The following is a 22,182-nucleotide window of genomic DNA, read 5'->3' as shown; positions in this document are numbered from 1 at the left end:
CATCACAACCCTACAACACAGCCGATTAATCCCAGCTCCCAGGCTGATAGCTTGAGAAATGTTCCACTGAACCAGGGCTCCTGTAGTGATTACATACATTTGCCACTGACTGAATTCTGCTCTTATCAATGTTAACTAGAGGAGATGGATAGCCTTTTCTTTTTCCATCTTCTGTGCTCTCAGCTCACAAGCCTTCAAGTCTTTTAAAAAAATAATTTTTAAAATTAAGTGCCAACTAAACCATTTTGAGCAGTTAAAGCTTTTGAGCATGGTCTCCCTTCATTCTGGGTTATTATTCATGGCTGTGCTCTGGGAGAGACAAGCAAGGCACAAACTGTCACAGTCAGATCATTGTCTCATCTCTGAAAATTTGAATAATGTGCATAGGCTTTAGATTACCAGCTGCTTTTTCACACTGCTAGCTTGCTTGAACCCAAGCTTTTAATGTCTTGAGAGTTTGCCTGTTGTGAAAAAAAAAAAAAAAAAGGGGGTTGGGTGTTTCCACTGTTCCTAGCAGTTTGCAAGACTAGCTTTCTCAAAAATCAAATTGTAGTGCTAGAGCTTACCATAGCATTTTACTGAGGTTTTTTTCCTGTACAGATTTTTTTTTTAATTTCCTTTTTTTTTTTTTCCCTGCTGCCCCATTCCTTTCATTCATTAGAGCTTTCTCATATTGGGACAGTTTTGCACAATGGATTTTAAAGGTGTATTTATTAGTGGGCAGAAGAAAACTGCTTGTTCTAGCCCCAAACCCAAATGCAATTTTGCTGCATTTACTGAGCATAGAAGCAGATGGCTCGATACCTGCTTGATAAGGAGATTATGATTTGCAGCCAAAGTAAATGGAAACTGATTTTGAAGGGCAAGCTGCCTGCAGCATTCGGCTCCAAACCTGGGAATATATAATGTCATATAACATGCCCAACAAACGGTTGTCTTTTCTGAAAATTTACCAGAATGTTTTCTCTTTTATTTAGCTGTTTCTTTTATCTGGATTAAACCCTAGAGTTCTTATTAATCTTTACTCCTTTATAAATTAGGATACAAGATCTGCTGAGACTTATGTTTTGGTTTGGTTTTGTTGGTTTTTTCGAAATAGGAAACGACCTTGAATTTGGTCTCCAATTGTTTATACATTTAAGTCCTGTGTGAACAATCTGCAAAAACACAAATTAAAAATAATCTTTAAGAAACTCTTAACCTAGGGAAGGGAGTATTTTTAACTAGTATCTTTCGGTAGCCAGGCTAACTTCACAGTCTAAAGATGAGTAAGGCCCCACAGTAAAATCACATGAGAAAGACATCCTTATTACTTGTGTTCCTCTTGAAGTGGAGGGCAGGGTGTTTGTTTGTATTTTTTAGTGAGACAACTGAAGAAAGACCCTTTAATGGCTTTATTTTGCAATTCTGTAAACAGAGACACAATGCTGGATTTGTGTGTGTAGCAGCTGTTATTTCCAAATACAAGAATTAAAGACCTGGCTCCCCTAGAAGACAAACATTTACTTTTGGTTTCAGCTAGCACTCTAAAAATAGGCGTCCCAGATTTAAACAGAAAAGTCGAAACCCTGAGTCACACTGTCCTGCCATGCAAGCCACTGTCATTGTCCCAGAACCAGAGCTATCAGGTAGCAATACCTTGACATTCATCTTGTGAAAGTGGATCCTTGGATGCCCTAACAGTGGCATGCTGTATCAGCCAGACCTACCTGCAATAGGAAAAGTGATTTGACACAATTTAGTATGATGCTATCTCTATGCTGTGCCTTCTGAATCTACCTCTGCTTGTGAGAAAGCTGCGCTCTGATGATCACTTGCTGATACAATGGCTCTAAGGGAACAAAATTCAGCAGGTGTGATCTTCTGGGGTATTGTCCCGTTGCAGGTGAGGTAGAAAGGGTGTAGGAAGCCCTCCGATGACACCTGCACGTGTACTAGAGGCAGGTCTGGAGGGGTCCAAATTAATTCCAAATAATTTTTTTTTTTCTCTGCAGCCAGGCTAGACAACGACCTCTTTCAGGCCAGACTAACTAGCTAATACTCCAAAGGTTACGTTTCAAACTAATAGCAGGGCAACGATTTTCTGACTGCTTTTATGTGGAAAGTAGATGCTTGCCTGACTTTGGTACAGGTGAAAATCCTGGCCTATTTACCAACAGAGTACTTTTACAAGAATTTTTAATCTTTTTTTCCAATGGCACTAACATGCTTCTAGGTGTTAGCTGCATGTTGTAGATAGCAACGCATCTCAGGTTGCTGAAACCACAGAGCAAGCGGCACATAGTTTTGCATCATATTTATCCGCTGTAACCTTTCTGCCTTGTCTTATCACTCTAATGAAATTCTGCATTTTGCTGGGATGGGAGCACTACACCAGCCTTGCTGTCTGAAGATTTCTACAAGATATGTAATCTCTCTAAAAAGTACATTCAGTTTGTCTTAATGTGTGATTTCTCAGTGTGGTACTTGGTTTGAAGAGTGTCAATGTAATCAAAACTTTTGGGTTAAATCAATTAAATCCCTGATTATATTAATGAGATGTTTATGCTTCCTGCAGATTTCTTCTTTTACAGTCCTTAGCAGGAGATTAATGTTGTATTTGGGCTTGACAGGTTCGGCTGTTGAAGCCACAGCTGATCAGAATGGCAAAAGTTTTGGATTTTAGTTAGTCTGAGGAAAACAGTGCCTGGAGATTTACTAACCTTCCTGGCCAAGGATTTGCATTATTTTCCTGTGTAAAATACCTTACTTATTTGTTGAGGCATGTTTCATTGCATGATGATTATTCGAAGTGATCAGAGCTCCATATATTCCTTCATTTTTTACTAGTTTTCCTACTTCTTCGCATGCTCAACATTGAGTCTAGGCTTTTAGTTTGAAATACAGTGTTGATAACCTTCTAAATGTTAATGTGCGTGGTGTTATCTATCCCAGTGTGAGGACAGTCTGAAATCATCTTTCTTTGACAGATGAATTACCCTTCCCCATCTCAGCATGGGTTGTATATCACAGAAATATAGATGATGTAAATATCAGTGTTTGCAGACTCATTCAAAGGCTGTGGAAGCAAAAATATCACCAAACATTGTTGGGTGAAATAGCAAAAAAGTTGAGGATTGCTCTAGCAAGAAATGAGATATTCAAATGTTTTCACCCCGAAATGCCCCATGTCATGTATCATAGAGAGGGGCGACTTCGGACATGATACATGACTAATGGCTAATGCTTCCACTGCCATTCAAAGTCCCCCAAAACCAAAATCCGGGCGCTTTTTTTTCCCCCCCCCCCCCAGGAATTACAGATTCTCTGAAACTTCTACCAAGTTGTCCGAAACTTATTTCCCCTTGACTCCTACAGATGGTCATAAAGGCAGAAGTCTGTGGCATGTCGAAAAAAATAATTGGGGACAGCATGCAATTTGATTGCAGTTACTAATTTCTGCACAGACCTGTTAAAACCTCTTTCTGAAAACTACTGAATTCTTTGAATTATGGAGCTTTCTGAACATCCTATGGAATTTAACTGTGCTTTTCCACAAAACACATATGTCTTGGAAAATGTAGCGAACACCAAAAGCTGGCTGCCCAGACAAGCTATTAAAGTAGAGCAGCTTTAGGTTCTCTTTAGGAAGTTGGTTTGTTTTTTTTTTTTTCTTATAACAGTAGTGTATTAATATATTTTCTGTGGTTCAGAAGGCAGCAAACATATTTACCAAACTGTTGGTCTTCACTGGCAGCAACTTGCTAGAATAGTTTCCAATATGTAACAAGAAGAAGAGATCTATGACAAATAACCCAATCCCCAAGATGTGGGAATGAGAGCAAGGGAAGGACACAGCACAGGTGTTAGAGGCGAAAACCTCCTGGTGCAAGGACTGTTTGTCAGTTCTCTGCACATTTTATCGTGTCTCGTTCAAATGGCTTCAGAGGAATCTATTATTTCCCTTTGCATGCCATTTCCCATGCTAATGGAGTCATGTGGCTAGTGTGTCTTAATGCTGTTGAATTTAGGTGAACTAGTGCACAATTTATCTTACTGGCTTGGTGATACTTTCTTGTAGTGCACTGTCTGCTTCCTCCCTAATCGCTTTCACCTTGCATTTCCAAGAACTGGCAGAAAACAGTTTTCAGGTGGAAAATGGGGATTGGTCATTTATGGAAGAAATGGCCAAGGGAGAAGAAGAGTAGACGGGTTTGAGTAGGAATGGAACAACTCATTCACAATAATTGCAGTTGTCAAGGGGAATAAAATTACACTAATTGCCAACAAAAGTACAAGTGATGTCTATAGCTGTTCACCAACATGAGATGATCAGCTCCCAGCTCACCATGACTTCCCAGTGCACTGGCTGGGACCTGGGATTTTGACAAGCCTGAGCATCCTCAACATGGTGCACTTTCTGCTCCCCTAGGAAGCTGATTATCAGTGCTGGCGTGGCTATTGCAGCAGTTCCCACTGCTCTTTGATAGTGTAGGTTCTCAGTGGTGACCCTCTGCTTCAAGTGCTCTCCTATTAACAACTTTCGGTTTTTAATAGGAATACTTTGGAACGTAAACCACGTGAGAAAAGCATTTCAGTTTTGCATCTGAATTTAGCAGTTGCATCAGACTGGTAGAAATTCAAAGTAGCATGAGTATTCAATCAGCTTGGCAAGATACTCCCAGACAAGGCGGTCTTCGTCAGCTGTATCTGCCAGTTACAGAAATCGGATATTTTCAAAGTATATCTTTCATCTTTGCGTATAATATAACTTCAGTGAGATTGTACTCCACTTCTTGCAAAGCCCATTTTGGTCTTTCCCTTCGGGATATTCTGTACCATTTAACCTTTGTTCTAGGCAATGTGGAGAAGATGAAGAGGGACCCAATTGAGCATGGGATTACATTAATTATAGAAGCAATTTACAGTGTTTCCACGGAAGTTTTCTGACAGGAACAGGTTTTTGATGCTCCAGAGGCTTTCAGAGCTTTCTCAGGAATAGAGTGGCATGGGTGGGTGTGGCTGAAATGGGTGTCTAGGCTGATCCCGGATGTGCTAAAAATAAATACATCATAGCAGGCACTGCAGTGACCCCTTCCTGAATTATACAATTAGTCATATTGCTGGAGATGCATTTGGATCACAAACGTTGAGCAGAACAACTATGATTTTACTAACTGCTGCAGCATGTTGCAGAGGAGAGCTACCGACTGACCTGGGCTCAGCTTCCCCTCTGGCTGTTTTATATCAGCCCTACCCAAACACACTCTTTCCTGGGAAACAAAAATAGGCTTGCAAATAGCATGGTAAGGAAGAAGCACTGTAAGCATTACCCGGAGAAGGATGTACTTTTCTCTCCGCCTTTGGGTGGGGGTGACTTACACCAACGGTCCTGTTCTTCCCTGTTGCAGGGGAAGGGGCTCTCCTTTCTTTCTTTTTCTTGTTCTACTCAGAAATGCACAATATGTAAAAAGTTCTGTCTATATAAAACTTCACCCATTAAAGACATTTTCAAATTGATTTAACATGACTAACACAAAGGGGGTGGTGGTTTGTTTTTCATACTATAAAATAACCCTTAATAACTCCTACTTTTAGCTTACACATGGACAGAGAAATATATCACCATCAAAAGGTGACAATCTGGTGGTTTAAATAGCTTTAAAGGGTTTAATTAAAACCTATTAAATAGGTTTAACAGGTTTAAATAAAAGGAACTGTGGAGCTTGAAGCCTTTGTCCAAGGCAGGCTGGAGTGCTGATGAGCATGCTGAGCACATTTATTATTTTATGGAGTGCAAACAATGTGCTCATCCCTCTGTAGTACACAGTAATAAAGATATCCACCATGCTTCACATAGAAGCAGAAAGTGCCCTGAGAAAGCTTGTGATTAAAAACCCTTGATAGGGAGTTTGCATTTCTTCTGAGTCAATAAAAGAAACCATGAAGCTGGCTGGTAAGTGCCCAGATTTCGATGTCCACACATGCAGAGAGGCAAAGCATGCTGTGCTTGGGTTATTTCAGATACTCAGTAAAACACGAGGGCACTCATCCAACCCTTCTCGTTACTGTTTTTGTTGAGGGGGAGCCCTCAACAACCCACAGCCATGTTAGCTGAGGCCGGTCCTCTGGCAGCTGCTTTTTCAGTATTTCTCTGTGTGGTGGCTCCCTATGCAAGAGCTGTTTGCTGGGTGCTTTGAACAGGATTTGTGGAAACAGTGCTGTTTGCTTTGGGAATTAGTAATTCCCAGCAGCTCTCTGCTAGTGCTAGGTGTTAGGTCATGTTAGCCACATGCCTGGGAAAGCAGGAGGAGCACTGGGGAAGTGCTGGCACCAAAGCTGCATTTCCTGCCTTTTCCCCTTCCTCTGCTGGAGAAATTGCAGCAGCTCCCTCCCTTTCCTTCCTCTCCTCAGCTCTTGCTGCCGGGTGCATCCAACCCACCCAGTCTGCGTTTCCTCTGCAGAGCCGAAGTCCCACGTTGCCCCAGTTGCTGCTGTCCATTCCCAGGCCACACTGGAGCAGCCCTGTCCCTGTCTCCCTTTCCAGCTACAGGGCTTTGCATTTTTGGTCTCCCTTCCCTAATGTCTTCCTCTGTCTTCTGTTTTCAGGTTCTTTTGCTTTCTGCAGGGAGGGTGCTACGCCCTCTGGCCCAGGAGCTTCTCCTTCCTGCCTTGCTGTCTTCCCCCATGCTTCATGTTTCTTCCCACTCTTTTATAGCAGGTCTTCTCTGTCCTGTGACACCAGCCTGCAAACCAGGACCAGGAGCTACAGTGGGGAAGTAGAAAGTTAAACTTAAATGTAAGATCTCAACATGTAGGATTTGTATAGTATGTTTTTGGTTTGCTGCTGAAGACAGGCATGACTGAAAGGAAGGTAACAGCTTGGCAAACAGGAGGTGGTTTCCCACCTCCCTAGGCAGTGGGAGTCATGGGGTTCCAGCTGGTTGGCATCAGGCAGCAAAGAACACGGCCTCTCTCCCTCTCCTTATGGTTTTTAGCACTGCCTGTAGTATCCAAGTACATCTCACAGGGGTTCACCTTAAACATGACCTGTGTAACTTTGTCAGGGTCCACACAGTCTTTCCACTCGCTGTTGTAAGATACACACAACGGAGGAAATCCTGAGGAGGAACTTAATGCAGAAGGCTGCATTAAGAGCATTTTCAGAAGTGGAAAAGCAATTCTGACTTGTGATGACATTGCAGTGGCGGTAATCCAGCATGGGACCCCCATTAGGGATGCGGCTTTTCTTTCACCAAGTGCTGTCACAGCGTTGAACAGTTGTGGGCAGATACAATCACAAACACAGCTGAATGTATGTGTGAGGCATGCCATACCTTGTATTGCTTTAGCATACTGAAGAAATATGATGAAGACATGAAGGTTGTGTATTTTTGAGTTTGCTTCAAATTAATGAAGTTTGCGAATGGCTTTGTTTAACATCCTTCACTACACACTGTTATCAGCTCCAGACATTCACTGGATTACATCAGAACCTTGATTCCCACTTAAAATCTTGCTGCTATGACTATAGAGGAAAGATTTAACATATGAGTCCTTAAGGATTAAATGTACTATAAGGAGTATTACTTTTATCAAATTAATTCTTTTAGAACAAAATATCTGCAGGCTTTTAATACTTTATTTTTTAAAAAATTCTGGAATGTTTAATTTATAGATTTTGTATTTGTGATTTTAGAGATTTTGAACAGGAAGAAAGGAATTGATGGTTTTGAACAATACTGTTAAAATTTCACTTAAGCCTCTTCTAACAGTAAATCCCAAATGGAAGTTTTAGTGATTCGGAAGCATCTATGCTTCCTCTAAGATTTTTTGCAGTGCTTGCTGTTTTTCTAAATAATTTGCATAGGATGGGTTAGTAATTTTTAGCCAACCAGCAACTAACCTATGACAAAAATTCAACACTGTTTTTTGATTTTGGGGAAGTTTCATGTCACAATTTCAGTCTTAACAAAATACTTGAGATGAAATTGAAAATACCACAGGGAAGACAGTTCTTAAGATTTATCAAAATACTGTAGATAAACTCCTCTGCTCTTAGAAACATACCTGTCTTGAACCTGCAGATTTTCTGGCAATGCATTTCTCTAGGTAGCTCATATTTGTGCAATTAGAATGTGGAGGGGAAAAAAAAGCTGTATGTAGTGCAAATAAAATAAACTGCAGAAATGCAGAGGGAGGACTGAAATAACAACAGTTATCTAAAATTAATCCCATTCCTTGCTCTGTCCTACATTACAGCTTTCTGCAGTATTTTCAGAGGGTTGATTCTGCACTGAACACATGCTTCAGACAAACCAAAATATTGAAAAAGCTGAGATCAGTTGCAAATGCAAACTTTGCCGCTTGTATCCATATTATTATTATTCTATAAAATCCAAATGATATAAACTGCAAATGCAGTTGAGATTTGACCTGCAAATATCTGTTTCTTGCATAACTCTGTTAATGCTGGAGTGTGGTGCCATTGTGTGTTGCAGTTTGTAGTCCTCTAGAAAATAAGAACATATTATTATTATTCTTTTATCAGTTGGAAAATGGGAAACAAGGGGTGTCTGTGTGGCAAAATGCATAGAAATACCCAAACTGATCTGAATGAGGCAGATTAAGTTCCAGAAGCTCCATCTAAACTAATTAAACCGTATTGTTCTACATAGACATTCCAGGGAGGATGGAGTAATCTCTACTCTGCAGTTGTAGCCATTTATCTCATTTGTGATGATATATCCAGGAAAGCGATAAACCGGCAAGCTCACACACTATTTATGGTAGCACAGTACTGCAGTGTGGATGTCACAGACATGCAGGAAACTGGGTAGATCCTTGGAGAACTGGCCAACACTGTATCATTACAAACCAGCCATAAGCATAGGTGGCAGCTACTTTAAACTATCTTTATATGTATCTCGGCAGAATATCATTCTGAAGCTGTTCAGAAAACTGAGCCTGGGTTTTCTGAACACTGCTTGTAGCACTCGGCTTTCCTCGGCTCAGCTGGAAGTGCAACCTGGGCGTCCACAAAACATTACTGAGAAGGAAAGCCCAAGAGCATCTAAATGCTAAACCTCACCAGGTAGAAGGAATTAAACCTTAAGTTTGATCCCTAAATGAATGCATTCAGGTGCACTTGAGTTCTGTTTGGAGGACTTGAGTAGGGTTTGAGCAGTGCCTAAGACTTGGTTTTGCTCTATGCATATGGGAGCGGTATTTATGCAATGACAGGTTGATGGGAGTTGAACTACTCATCTAGGCAAACCATGGTTTTTTTTCTTTGGAGGATGTGTGAACACTTACACAAAATGCATTACAAAAGAAAAAAGAAATTTATCTCAAGGTTTAGGGTAGAAGGTCATGAACTGGGAAAGAAAGATGGGTGAGGAGTGAAAACAGAAACAAGAGAAGTATAAGAACTACACTGGGCCTGGGAAAAGATCAGAGAAGAGAATGAAGAGATGAAGCAGCAATATATGAAAGAGAAAACATAATAGACAACAGAGCTCCAAGGTAAGAGTAAACAGGTTGTGTATATTGCCAGGCAGCAGTTATCTACCGGGAACTCTGAGAATATCAGTACCAGCTTTTCTCACAAGGACAGCTATAACTTTCTCCAGAAGGGACAAAACATCAGATGAAGAGTACAGTCTTACCATGGATACTGCTGGAGCAACTGTTACAGGAGGCTCTGTCATGGTCGTGGGGGCTGGAAGAATTATCATTTTGCTTCCTGGAAAAAGATCAGTATTTATTTCTGATCATGTGGAAAGACAGCAAGAAAACAACTTTGATTTCTCCATGTCTTGTGTATAATGGCAAAGGCACAGGGTCACACAAACAATGATAATATCACATAATATGCAATAAACAACAATATAACAACACCACCTGTAGAGTCTGCTTTATAGCCTTGAAGCAGGGAATGTACAGGTTTCTTCAGGACACGTCTTTGGTAATTGCTCCCAGCTACAGCCTTTTGGGTATTGGTCTGGTTTTGAGCAGGAATATTTTACTTCCTCATCAGGAAAATGGTTAAAATGCTAGTTCCTGGCTGTTACGCCATCAGCTTGACACAGGCATCAAAATCCTGCAGAGTTTCTAGTCCAAATTTCTTTTGTCCATTACCTCTAGTTTCATCCTCAGTGGACTTAATGAAGTTTATTCCTTTGTCTTTGCTGCAGTCAATCACTTACTTGAGTGCTGTTATCATGTCTTCCGTTAATCTTCCCCTCTCTGGGCTAAACAAATGCAATTTTTGCCATCCTTCCTGAGAGGTTATTTTTTTCAAGACTGCTGATGATTTTTATGGTTCTCCATTAACCCCCCTACCTCCAGGCATCCACACTCTTCTCAACACCCTTCCTAAACTGGACCAAGTACTTCAGCTGTGGCCTAACCAGTGCTCATCTGAATGGAGGGATTTTAATATGAACGTATGCTTCTGTCTACCTAGTGCAAGGTCAAGTGAAAAAATGTCAGACAGACCATTTCACTCACTCTTTCTGTAATGATAGTGACTTTTCCATGAAAATAATCTATTTTCAAAATCAGATATTGATGTCAAACCAGACAGCATTTAAATTAAGTAATTCATGTAATGAATATAATCAATGTATATTTTGAACAATCTATTAGTCTTTAAAAATGTTTTTGTTTTGGCTTTCTGGCATCCACTTTTGTATTAGCTGTTTCATTTAGTGTTGTAAACTTAGTTGCTTGTGCCCTGTGTATCCTGTAGTGTATAAACAGAACTACTGATTTAATATCATGCAGTCATTTCTGTTTTTTTTTCTCTCTTGATTATAGCAATAACAGGCACCTAATTAACACAAGGTCAAAACCAGCTTATCTTAGTCTTCCCAGTGTAAAGGTAAAAATAATGAGAGAGAGAGGGAAGAAATTATGAGACCTCCAAGCTCAGACCTTGGAGACTGAAACCTACATCAAAACCTGCAGTTTGAGGACGATTGTGGCTGTTGGTCAGCCCTGGCTGAATTCAGGAACTCCTTCTGAATTTTAAAAAAGAAAGTTCAGTATTTCAGTTCTTTCATTTTTAAATCATGTCTGAAGACCAGATACAAATGATTGTACTGTTGCTTTAATTTTAGAACAAATGTACCATTTAAATCCAAGCCATAAAAGACAATAAAGGGAAATTCTGTGAACCTGAAAGAAAAAAAAAAAAAAAGACAAACAACCCAACAGTTACTGGTTTTTTTCATTTTGGCCTTGTGGCCATGGGTCAAAAGTTTTTCAAGCTCTTCTTAATTCGTTCTTGTTTTTCCCTGCCACCCTTATTGTCTTACTGTCTCTGGGCCTTCCTGCCCTTCCCCTCTCGTCTTCTTCCTGTTCTGTAATCTTTCTCCCAGTTCTGATTTCTTCTCATCTTATCTGCTTTTAGACATTTTTTTTTTTCTTTTTGGATTTTACCACCACCATCCCTTTATTCAGCCCAGTGTCACATCTGAGCACCTTTTAGCTCCATGCATGTTCTCCAGACACAAGGGTGCTACATCACAGGTCACCTATGCTGTTTTGGCTGAGTTTATTGCTAGCAAGCATGGCATATGAGAGAGGTTTGTGTGGGGGAGCAATTGCTGGGTAGATTTTGGCTACTCCCACATCAGAGTACATTGAGGTGCTTTTGTATCAAAGGGATCACTGCATCTAAATTTGCTGAAAACCACGCAATTGTAACTACTTGCTTGTTCATCATCTGAGGCTGCAGCCAACCTGACATGAGCAGAAAAATGAATCTTTCTGTCTCTCTCTTTGTCTAGCAACAGTCTCTAATTGGCCAAAGCTCTTTTCTCAGTCATTTTTGATTTCTTGCTTTTATCCCCCATAGGATTCTCCTTAGTCACAACTTAACATTGCAAATAAGAGCATAATAAGCCACCAGTTCTACCACTTTTTAAAATCAACCAGTTCCCCCCCAAATCCTGGTGAGTTTGAAGCATTTTTGTGTGTTGCTTTCAACTTGATTTTAAAGTATACTTAATTATCCACCATTTTAAGAAAACAATTAATTTATAAAACTCTACTTTATTCTACTCCTAATCAAATTTACCTTAGTTTATCTCTAGCCTGTGATAAAATCAGCAAATTGTGAACATAACAAAACTGTGACTTAAATTCTCAATTTTTTTTAGTTTTGAGGAAATCTTGGCCTATCAATATGGTTATTAAACGGAACGTCTTTAAAGGCTTTATATTCTAAGTATTGCAATGGGCTTTCCACAAAGTCGAGTTACGTAATGAGCTAATTGGCCAGCTAGTGCGTTTAGCTGGTGTTATAGACATGGTAGTTACTGAGAGATGTTATAACAAACCATATGAAATGTAGGCACTGTTGAAAAAACATTCTGTTTTAGTGCTGTGGCCTTGTGGCGTGGGGAATTACAGGAGCTTTGTCAGCAGCTCGTACTGAAAATGAAGAGATGGAAAAATGTTTGTTGTTTAGGGAAACAAGAGTGCTTTTTGGTCTATTTGGATAAAATTTCAAAGTATTTCAAGTGTGGATTGTGAAGAGTTATTCTGACTGGGTAACTAAATGGCAGGAAAACTAGTATTTTAAATGCAGGGTGCAAGGGGCTGTGCCTAGCCCGACTATATTCACATGTCCTGGGGAGTAGGACTGGGGCAGTAGCAGGCCCATGGGGAACTGATTTAATTTGATATGGGATATGCCCATATCAAACTGATCCAGCACATGCTGTGATGAAGCATTATGAAGGCATCAGCATATGTAGAAAAGATATCCAAGAAAGTGGGGTTCACTGGGAAGGGGCAACATCCCAGTTGAGATGCATTAGAAATGCACAGGTGCCAAGAGGGCTGATAACACCTTACACTGCTTGAAGAGGAGTTGTAAGGGCTCATCTGACTAGACCTTAATATGTGCCCACAGAGCTCCTGCAATTGTATTATGTTGGGGTTTTTTTCCAGGTTAGATCTGTGACTCTGGCAGGCCTCGGGTGGTACTCGTGAAATGTTAATCAGAGCGCAGCACGCTGAGCAAAGAGAACAAAGCTGACTGTTCTGCCCTGTAGCCAAAAAAAGAGAGAATGCCAGCAGATATTACCATGAATGGAGTCACACAAGAATAGTGACATGCTGTCCTGACTCAGTTTTGTGATGTCTGTATTACAGCATGATAATGCAGCATGACAGGATGTCACGCTCCAAACCTGAAAGCACTGGGGGATTAGTCTGTGCCATGTTGCTCTCCCATTCAGTCACAGAGCTGATCTTTTCCTCCCCAAATGTACCCATCCTTGTCTCACAGCAGTGTAAAATGGTTGAGAAATGCCACTGTTTCTGATTCAGTGTAGTTTTTGCACTCCCTTCATCACCCCTCCAGCTTCTTTTACTAGAAAGATATGAACACCCCAGAAAGACCGAAAACCTTATTTGAAGCCAAAACTCTAGTTGAGTTATGCTGTTACAACTTTTCAGCACACCCAGAAGATATAGAAATTACTTTGCTTTTGGTTTGGTGGGGGGTTTTTTGATTTTTTTGTGGGGTTTGTTTTGCAATATTGGAGACATTCACCTACTAGCTTGACCTAGGATTTTTAAGACTGGCATCATTTACTGCAGTAAACTCCCAACAGTTGGAACACTGCCTTGAGAGCAATGGGGAAAGTCAGTCATTACTTGACCTGGTGTTTCCTGAGCCATGCTCTGTGAATTCTCCTCTTCCCCTCAAATGCAGGGGTCTGGGTGATGCTGAAAACCCCTCCTGAAGTGCTTGTACTAGTCAAGGAGCTAGTTCAATTTTGTTCCTCCAAGGCAGAAGGGGTGCTTACTCCTGCAGCCAGTGATTTTAGTTAATCCTTCACCCTGAAGACCCAGAGCAGCTGTGGTTGTACTCAAGGAGAGGAGGAGCTAGCAACACACCTTTAACCACTCCATTTTTTTTTTTTCCAAACTAGTATTAGAGATTTTAGTATCTGTCAGAAAACAACCCACAGTCCAAGGGCGAAGGCCATAGCAGATGATCCTCATTACAGCAGTGCAGGCAAAGCTAAGAGATTTAGGATACAGCTTGAAAAGATTGCTAGCAGGGTTATATGATTTGGTTGCTTCTTGTAATAAGCTTCTGAGGTTGGTTTTCCAGAAAGGTTCTTGCTGCTCTCTGCCTTATATGCATATACAGCACTAAATAGTTCTGGAAGGTGGCTGAAGTAATATAATTCTTTCTGTGTTTATTTCAGAAAATGGTATTCTAACCACTACTGTCAGTGAAAATGTTTTTGCATCAACGTCAAAGTCGGGTAAGTGTTCAAATTCACTGTTATCAGGTAGTCTGAAGCTCCCATTGACTTTTTAGCTTTCAACTTTTCCAACTTCTGGGAGGAATTAGGTGAATTATTTCATGTAAGGTGACTGTAGATCAATGTATTTCCCTGGGCCTCTGACAAAACTCTTGGGAAGAAAGGATTGAGGGATCTTAGTAAGGAGAGGGTTAATTTGAGCAGGCTGTAATTTTTGTTTCAGGTGAAAAAGGCTGAAATTCTGTGAGTTCCTATGCTCTCAAGGAGTGGTTCAAGTGTGATCAGATATTAACAAATTAGCTAATACTCATAGTTCAAGAGGTCAGATTGAGAATAATTTGGGCAGCATCAGTTAAGGGATATGGCAGCAGGAAGTCGGTGATTTGATGGGTGTAGAGAGACAGAAGGGGACATGGACTTTCATAGTAATATATGCCAATGTTGGACCTCAGTTAAAAGGAGAGAATACATGTACACAAAGCTGTCACTTGCAAAAATGCTACAGATAAATTCTTGAAGCTACTGATGTTGAGATTCACTTTGGGGGTAAGGGGGTGGCACCAGTGTTCTCAGTTTCAAAAGATGCATTCTCTCTTTCTCTCTGCTTCAGATGGTAAAAGTCTGTGATTGTGGTTTACAACTTCAACTGACACATTCAATTCTCTTTATTGTGTAGCTTTGTAGTTATAAAAAATCAATATTGACCGTACTTCATTCATGGGAGCTAAATATCAACTCCTTTAGTAGTTTGAATATTGAAGACTGCTGCATGTAATAAATGATGCATGTAATAAGTGATGCATGTGAGAGAAGAAAACTTGGACACAGGATTCTATTTTTTGATAACTAGCAATACTAATGAGTCTGGAGCTGAAAACACTGAGATGATTATGAAGTATACACTTGAAATGCTAGTAATGGAGGTGAATAAGATGCAGCCAGGTGAAGTATGCATATGTTATGTTTATTACAGCAGAAGAATTAGTCCTTTTCAAATTGTGTTGCAGTTCTTTTGTGTTTCAAAAATACTGATGTTAATGTCTGCTTCAAAGACATTTCGTAAAGACCCAACACCTCACAGTGAATCGCTTCAAATGTTTCACTGAAATTTCTCTTGAAGCTTTTTGTCACACAGAAGGGAAAGCAGTATTGTTATTTACGCCTATAAAAAGCATCAGAAGTCCACTATGAGATTAAAGCAGTTTGTGGGTGTGGAGCAAGCTCCCAAGGAGGTCCATTCTTTGAGGCACTGCTATTCTAGGTGAAGCACCAGCAAACTGAGGGTGGAAGAAGAGAGTATAAGCTATATTTTAAAAGTTACGGTGTGAACATTGCATTTAGAAGTACTCAAGTCATATGAGAGAAAATGACCTGTCACATCATGATTTGTTCCTACTTTTTCATGTATCCCATCCATGAAAAGTGCTAGAAGAGGTAGTAGGACACAGATTGTTGTCAGGGATTTAAATGAGCCTCTGTAGCTGACAGTAGCACTTTCTGTTTGTATTAGATTACAGAAGTGAAAGCTGGGCTCTTAAAATGATTAGTTATGGTTTTTTTAGCCCAGATTCCTGGGCACCAATTTGGCCAGTCTGTTCCCTTGATCATGTGTCAGGAGCACATAGGACCTGCAGTATGCCATCTATGCACACGCTGATTTAAACATTGCTATTGCCTTAGTGATGTTTGGGCATCTGTGCTCCCCTCTTTCTGTACCAGCAGCAGCTGAAGGTGATCCCTGCTGCCTGAGGGAGCCCTTGCCCCTCCCCTCAGCTGTCAAATCTCACCCCTCTGGAGGAGAGAATTACCAGAAGTCACCTTAAAAAGGGCACCAAATTCACCCAGGGGAATAGCACTTACTAGAGAAAGCTATTCATCTCATCCACAGTGTCCCAAGCTCTGCTGCACACCTCAGAGGAAGGCCTGTCAGGTGGGTTTTTTCCCTTCAGAAATATGGGTGCAGAGGAAGAGGGTCTGGGAAAGCTAGCCAGAGAAGAAGACTCAACTGGGGCTTGTCCACAGGCCAAACCTTCCCTCTGATACTAACCATATGCACTTTGAATCTTCTTTAAAAATGTGTGGGTAAGAAAGCGCTGTAAGGGTCAGACATTAAACAGAATTTCACTGCCTTTGTGAGAGAAGGCAGATAGATGTACGTGATGTCTATTTATGCATGATAAAATAAATCAATAAAGATGTGAATGCCTTTCTTGCAGTAACGGAAGCTGTGAATGGATCAACTTCACAAGCAACAACATTGCAAGCGTCGGTGCTGGCAACAACTGCAGTCAGAGCTACAAATGAATCCATCACAAGCAGTAAGTGAAAATTTCTTTGAGCTAATTGTTGATGCTGTTCCAGTGGTTGTTCAGGAAATTAAGCAGCAGTGCCTCTTGGTTTGGGAATTTGCTTTACAGATAGTGAACTCTTTGGTGAAACCTTGCAGGTGTGCTCAGCATCTTCCTCCTGATCAGGCTCAAGACACATCCAAGCCAGGCCTTGTAACTGCGTTATCACAGGGTTGTGTTCAGTAGGATGACCACTGATGGGACAGAGAGTGGCTTCCTCCACAGCGAAGGGAGTCCTGTCCCTGTTGATCTTCAATTTAAATGAAATATTCTTTTGGTAATGTAAAACTAGGCTGAAAACAGGGCAATATGTGTGTGTGGTGTGTGTATACAAATTTAAGGAAAACATTTTCATTTTGTTCCTTATTAGACTCCACGCCTCCTTCACCTAATGCTACACAACAAATAACACAAGATACAGCAACACAACCACCAGTAAAAGTGACCACTACATCGGCAGATCAAAGTGACAGCACAACAAACAGTAAGTGATAATTTCACTGAGCCATTTCTGATTCATTGTATGCTGTAAAATAGTGTGGAGCAATAAAAGGAGGTTAAAAAGATTAGTTTGGGTTATGGATTTGGAGGTTTGGGAAAGCAGAGCTATTCAGCCTACCATATTACATATCTTAATGAATCTTGCCCTAGAATCTTACACAAAGAATATTATACCTTTAATTTGTAGTGGAGGTGATCTGAAGCCATTACACGGGATTTTAATCTCCCTGTAATTGGGAGAGATGTATTTGGAAGTTTTTGATTTTTTTTATTTTCTTCTGTGGTGTGGGGGTTTTTTTATAAGTATTTCATCAACAATAAATGATTCTATGTGATCAGAGTGGTGTCAGAACAGCCTCCCTTTTTTTAAATTTTTATATGTGTTACAATGCTACAGTTAATTGTGTTCTATATTACTATGAGTCACAGTAGTGAAAGCAGAGAGGTGGAACTAATTACCCTGCATCAATCTTAGGAAATACTTTTGTTGCCCATGAATCTTCAGAATAACATGTGTGTTGGCCAAGTGCATCAGACTGGATTCTAGAAAAATAAAATAAATTTAAAAAAAATCCCATGTACCCAGCAAGTAGTTTGATTAATTTAAACAAGTATAACAACATCCAAAAGGAGCTCAGTAAACTTAAGATGAAATTCAGTCTCCCTTTTTTGTCTATGAACTGCACTGTAAATATTTGCTTACAAAAGACTGTAAATGTCTTTTGATGAACCAGAGCTTTGAAATATTATTTTTTTTTATATTTAATTGACTCAAAAATTAAAAATAAATACTCTAGATATTTAACTCAGCAGTCAGTGGTACACCAACGTTTTCGGAATTGATATTTAGAGCATACTGAACTGTCACAAACGATTAGAACTTGAATTCTCTTCACTTGGTTTTCTTGCCTGAAAAGGGACTCCTATGAAACAGACTGCATGCTTTCTTTGTGCAAGTTCTCCTTTAAAGCCACACCTCATGGACCTGAGCCTGCTAAGCTGCCTGGAGAGCAATCACCAACCCCGTAGTGGTTACATCTTCTGCTGATGCAGCTTTCCTGCTGTGCTTGGTGTAGGGAGTAGTTTGATTGTCAGCCTGAACTCTTCTGATTTTTGGCTTGGCTTTTGAATGCCAGTATCGGTGAGTCACAGAATACAGTCTGGCTGATGCATGAGCTGCTGAAGTGATACCGAAGGCCACAAAGAACCTTTTTAAGCTTGCATTTGTGACCCTGTGGGCACATTGCGTTACGAATGCAATTTGTAGTCCTTTTGGTTTGGCTGAGGTTCCTGGCTTGTGAGTACCGGAGCAACACAGCCACCTGGAACTAAACCTTGGTGACAGGTAGAGCTCCCGGCAGGGGAAGGAAAGCTAACAAGGAAAGGCATGCCTGCCAGTGCAGCTTAGCTCCAGCCACCGCTCTGAACTGATGCCCCGAAAAACAGGTGCTGGGGGTACGGTGGTGCTGGAGGTACAACAGGCCTGGGTGTGAAGTTTCCACTAATGCATTTCCTTTCTATTCCTCTTGTGTTCTCTTCCCACCAGCTAGAGTTCAGTCCCTAGTTCCTTTAAAAACTTATTATTTAATCTAAAAACCCCAAAAAACTTGTGATAAAAATGCTTCATAAATGAACCTAAAAACAGGGCTTACCTGCCTCTCACTCCCCTTTGTAAAAAGGAGTATTAAAGAAGACATTGGGGACTGCCCTGATTAAAAGATTGTATTTTCTTTCAACACTAAGTAGTGTTTGGAAAAACTGTGTATGTGAAAACCAATTTAGTGTTTTTTAAGACTAAGTTCTGGTCTACCTTTCAAGAAAGTCCTAACCTTGGCTTCAGCACAAAGGAGTGGGACAGGACACAAGGTAGAGCCTTTGGGACAGGGCATGGCACAGGGGCTGTGCAGATGTGCGACCAGCCCTTGCAGAAAACCCACAGATCCCTCGACCACCGTCTGGCTGCTGGCTACAGCCATCTCTCCATTTCCATTCCACATGTTGGCACAGCGAGGTGCCGTTGGCTTCACTGCATCCTCCGAGCCCCTGCCAGCATCCCCAGCAGCAGCGCAGGGCTGGGGGAGTTGCGATCCCTGAAGCGAGCTCAGGTGTAGCAAGACTGCAGCTCTCAAAATGGACAGGAGATGAAAGTTGTCTACTCTCTCTTTTTCACTAGCACTCACTGCTCCCCCTTTTTGGACTGGCCATATGGGACTGAGGCAGAAATTGGTGGTACCTTTATGACACTTCAAAATTTACCTTTACTACACCTGATTTTTAATACAAAGCAGGCACCTCTGTTATTTTGTAATAGAGGCCATCACTTTTTCTGCTTCAATTCCTGCTAAAAGCTTCAGCAAATGATTGCATTCACACAGCAGAGATTTGACAGGGCTTCCTGTCTCCACTGCAATTTCTGTGGCTGCTGTCACCTTTTATTATACATTCAGGAAGAGTCCCCAGTGCTCTTTACGCTGTGAAATCATGCAAACGGCTTTGTCTTTTTTTTTTTTTTTTTTTTTTAAAGTCTTCAGTATTCTTTTCCTCTGCAGGCCATAAGTACTATCTCTCCCTCTTTGCCCTCCTGCCCTGTTTATTATATTGGACAACAGCAATTAGACTTGTCTCCTTAACTTTCTTATTTATTAATATAAGGGGTCAAATCCAATCGTTCACATTTAGTCAGAGTGACCTCACTTGTGCAGTCCAGCCCCAAAAACAAGAATTTATATGGTGCCAAACTACAGCAAGTTGCATCTGCAATCAGGATTTCATATCCTAGAACACCTGGAGTTATGAAAGGGAATACAAAATTAAATGCAACAAAATATTGTGTTCTTCCTCCCTTGGATATGGAGCAAGCATCTTATGCAAGGTCAGTGCTCAAGGTATTAAATTACAAGTAAGAGTGGATTTTGGCTGTTGTGTTTCTGATTTATCTCATGCTGCTCTCCTGGATGATGATACATCATGGTGCAATGAAATACTAAATATTAAAAAGTGAGAAAAGGAAAGAGTGGAGAAGATTAACTTTTTTTATCAAACTGCTGGTAATTAAGAAGGAAGCTTTACTTTGGTAAAACTACCAGAAGAGGGTTATGGTAACATGTATTGCTCAATTGTCCTCAGGTCGTTACTGCATGCTATAGGTAAACACTGAGTATAGTTGACTGCTGAGATATGTTAGGCAGAGAGATGTTTTAAAACATATATTTTTAAATACTTGGGGTTTTTTGCTTACTAGAAAATGTAAAGTTGGCAGACAGCAGATGCAATCAGTTATGGGTGTAAACATTAAAACTGAGATCTGCTTGGTTACCTCCCTAGCCAATTTCCATTCCTCTGAATGGGAGTGAAGTTGCATTGGTTTTGCTACACTGGGATTTTTCAAAGCTTTCATGAATGCATTCATTAATGCAAACGGTTTCTCAGACTATTAATTACAGGGGCGAGGCCTATATGTGTGTTTATGCTAAAGATACGAGCTTAAGGGAGAAGGTTTCGTCTTCCAACTGACAAAGCCCTCATGCTGGCATTTTAACATGGTTTGGGTGCAGTTCATTCTGCCTTGTGAAGGTCTTTCCGTGATTCATTGACTGGTCAAGAAGGTTTCAACACACGTACAAATGTCTATATTCTTTGCAGTGCATAGAGTATATGCAGAGTATTTGCTGCTTACTTGAAGCATCTTATGATGTCAAAGCTAGTTAGGTAACAGCCTGCTGAAAAGAAAATTTAAAGTACTGTTGGGAAATTCCAAAATATATGTGGATTATACATAGGTTAAGTAGAAAATCATGCTAAAATCAAGTGAGGATATGTGTCAAATTTCAGCTGGTTAAAGAAAATGAAGGGTTTTCAGAGCACAAAGAGTAAAGAAATACCTGAGGCTCAGACAGCAGCTTTGCAAAGCAGCTTCAGGTTCCCTGTTGTTGATTATCCCTTTGACAAATACGTGTTAACACATAGTCATTTATCTTATCAAAATCTCAGCAGGGAGAGCTTCATCACCACCAGGGAGTTCTGCTGCTGCAGCAATCATCCCCATTTGGACAGCTATTGTACAATCTTTACTGCTTTACCATTTTTATTCATAATCAGCTGTTGACAACAAACCCATTAACCGATGATGTGAGTGCTTTTGCGGCAGCAGCAGCAGCCGCAGCCGCCCTTCTCTGCTGTGCTGCTTTTCTGCGAGCCCAGGCCTCCCCCTGCCAGGCAAGCAGAAATCTTTGCTGCAGCTGGCTGAGCTGGAGCGTGATGAATTACTGCAGCGATGTGTCAGTAGGGACGGCAGAACTGAGTCACCATGTGCCCGCGCAGTCCCCCGCCTGTTCCCGCGCAGAGCACGGGCACTGCAGTGAGGACTTGCACTGTCTCCTCCTGTTAAGATCAAATTAAACCTTGCATAGATATGAGTTATGGGATTTACCAAAAAGGCAGATTTCTAGCAGGCGTACTGTGCTGTCAGTGCTGCCGTCGCGTACGCGAGCAGTGACTGGATATGGATGTTTCTGTTCCCATAGGCTTTTGGCACAGAAGCGATTCGATCTGCTAAATGTGTTGATGGTAGAGCCTATGCTGTGTATTAGGCGAAAAGCTTGGATGCTGCTTACAAGCCACTTCAAAGCCACAAGTCAGCAGAGAATTGGTATGCCAGGATTTAATCTTACAGCACTGAAATTAGGGGAACCTTCCCTGTCAGGTTGCGTTTTTCGTCTTGGAAGTGGTGAAAACTGGCACAGAGACTTTTGCACTGTAGCATGTTTACTTCACCCCTTGACACTGGGAGCAGGGAGCCTGTTCTGCAGTCTGCTGGAATAAATGCAACAAGCTTCACTCCAAGCCCTAGGTAAAGGTGTGAGTCATATCTGGTGCCACCCAAGTCGCAGGAATAAGCTCACCCAGCCTGATATTAAAAGAAAAATTAAATGGAAACGCTATCATCCCTCCCCTCCTGATCCCCCACGGAGGCATATCCAGCGCACAGCCCATGTTCCCAAGAACAATCTGTTCTTGCAGCTCCTAAACACAAGAGGAGCGCCTGGGGCTGGGCTGCTGCC

The 22,182-nt window shown here is 41.0% G+C and overlaps 1 protein-coding gene across 2 annotated transcripts in view; it reads left to right on the top strand.

The window, feature by feature from the left end:
- The window catches only part of EMCN (endomucin), a 56,909-nt gene that overhangs the window by 3,277 nt on the left and 31,450 nt on the right, over positions 1–22,182 (top strand). For both annotated transcript variants that reach the window (XM_074823174.1, XM_074823172.1), the window contains exons 2-4: positions 14,214–14,273; positions 16,490–16,591; positions 16,992–17,105. In XM_074823174.1, coding sequence (XP_074679275.1) covers positions 14,214–14,273; positions 16,490–16,591; positions 16,992–17,105 — 276 coding nt within the window. The remainder of the gene's footprint in view (positions 1–14,213; positions 14,274–16,489; positions 16,592–16,991; positions 17,106–22,182) is intronic.

Source organism: Strix aluco, chromosome 4 (genome assembly GCF_031877795.1).
Source record: "Strix aluco isolate bStrAlu1 chromosome 4, bStrAlu1.hap1, whole genome shotgun sequence".
NCBI lineage: Eukaryota > Metazoa > Chordata > Aves > Strigiformes > Strigidae > Strix > Strix aluco.
Note: the sequence above shows the minus strand (reverse complement) of the source record. Positions and strands in the feature narration are given on the sequence as shown.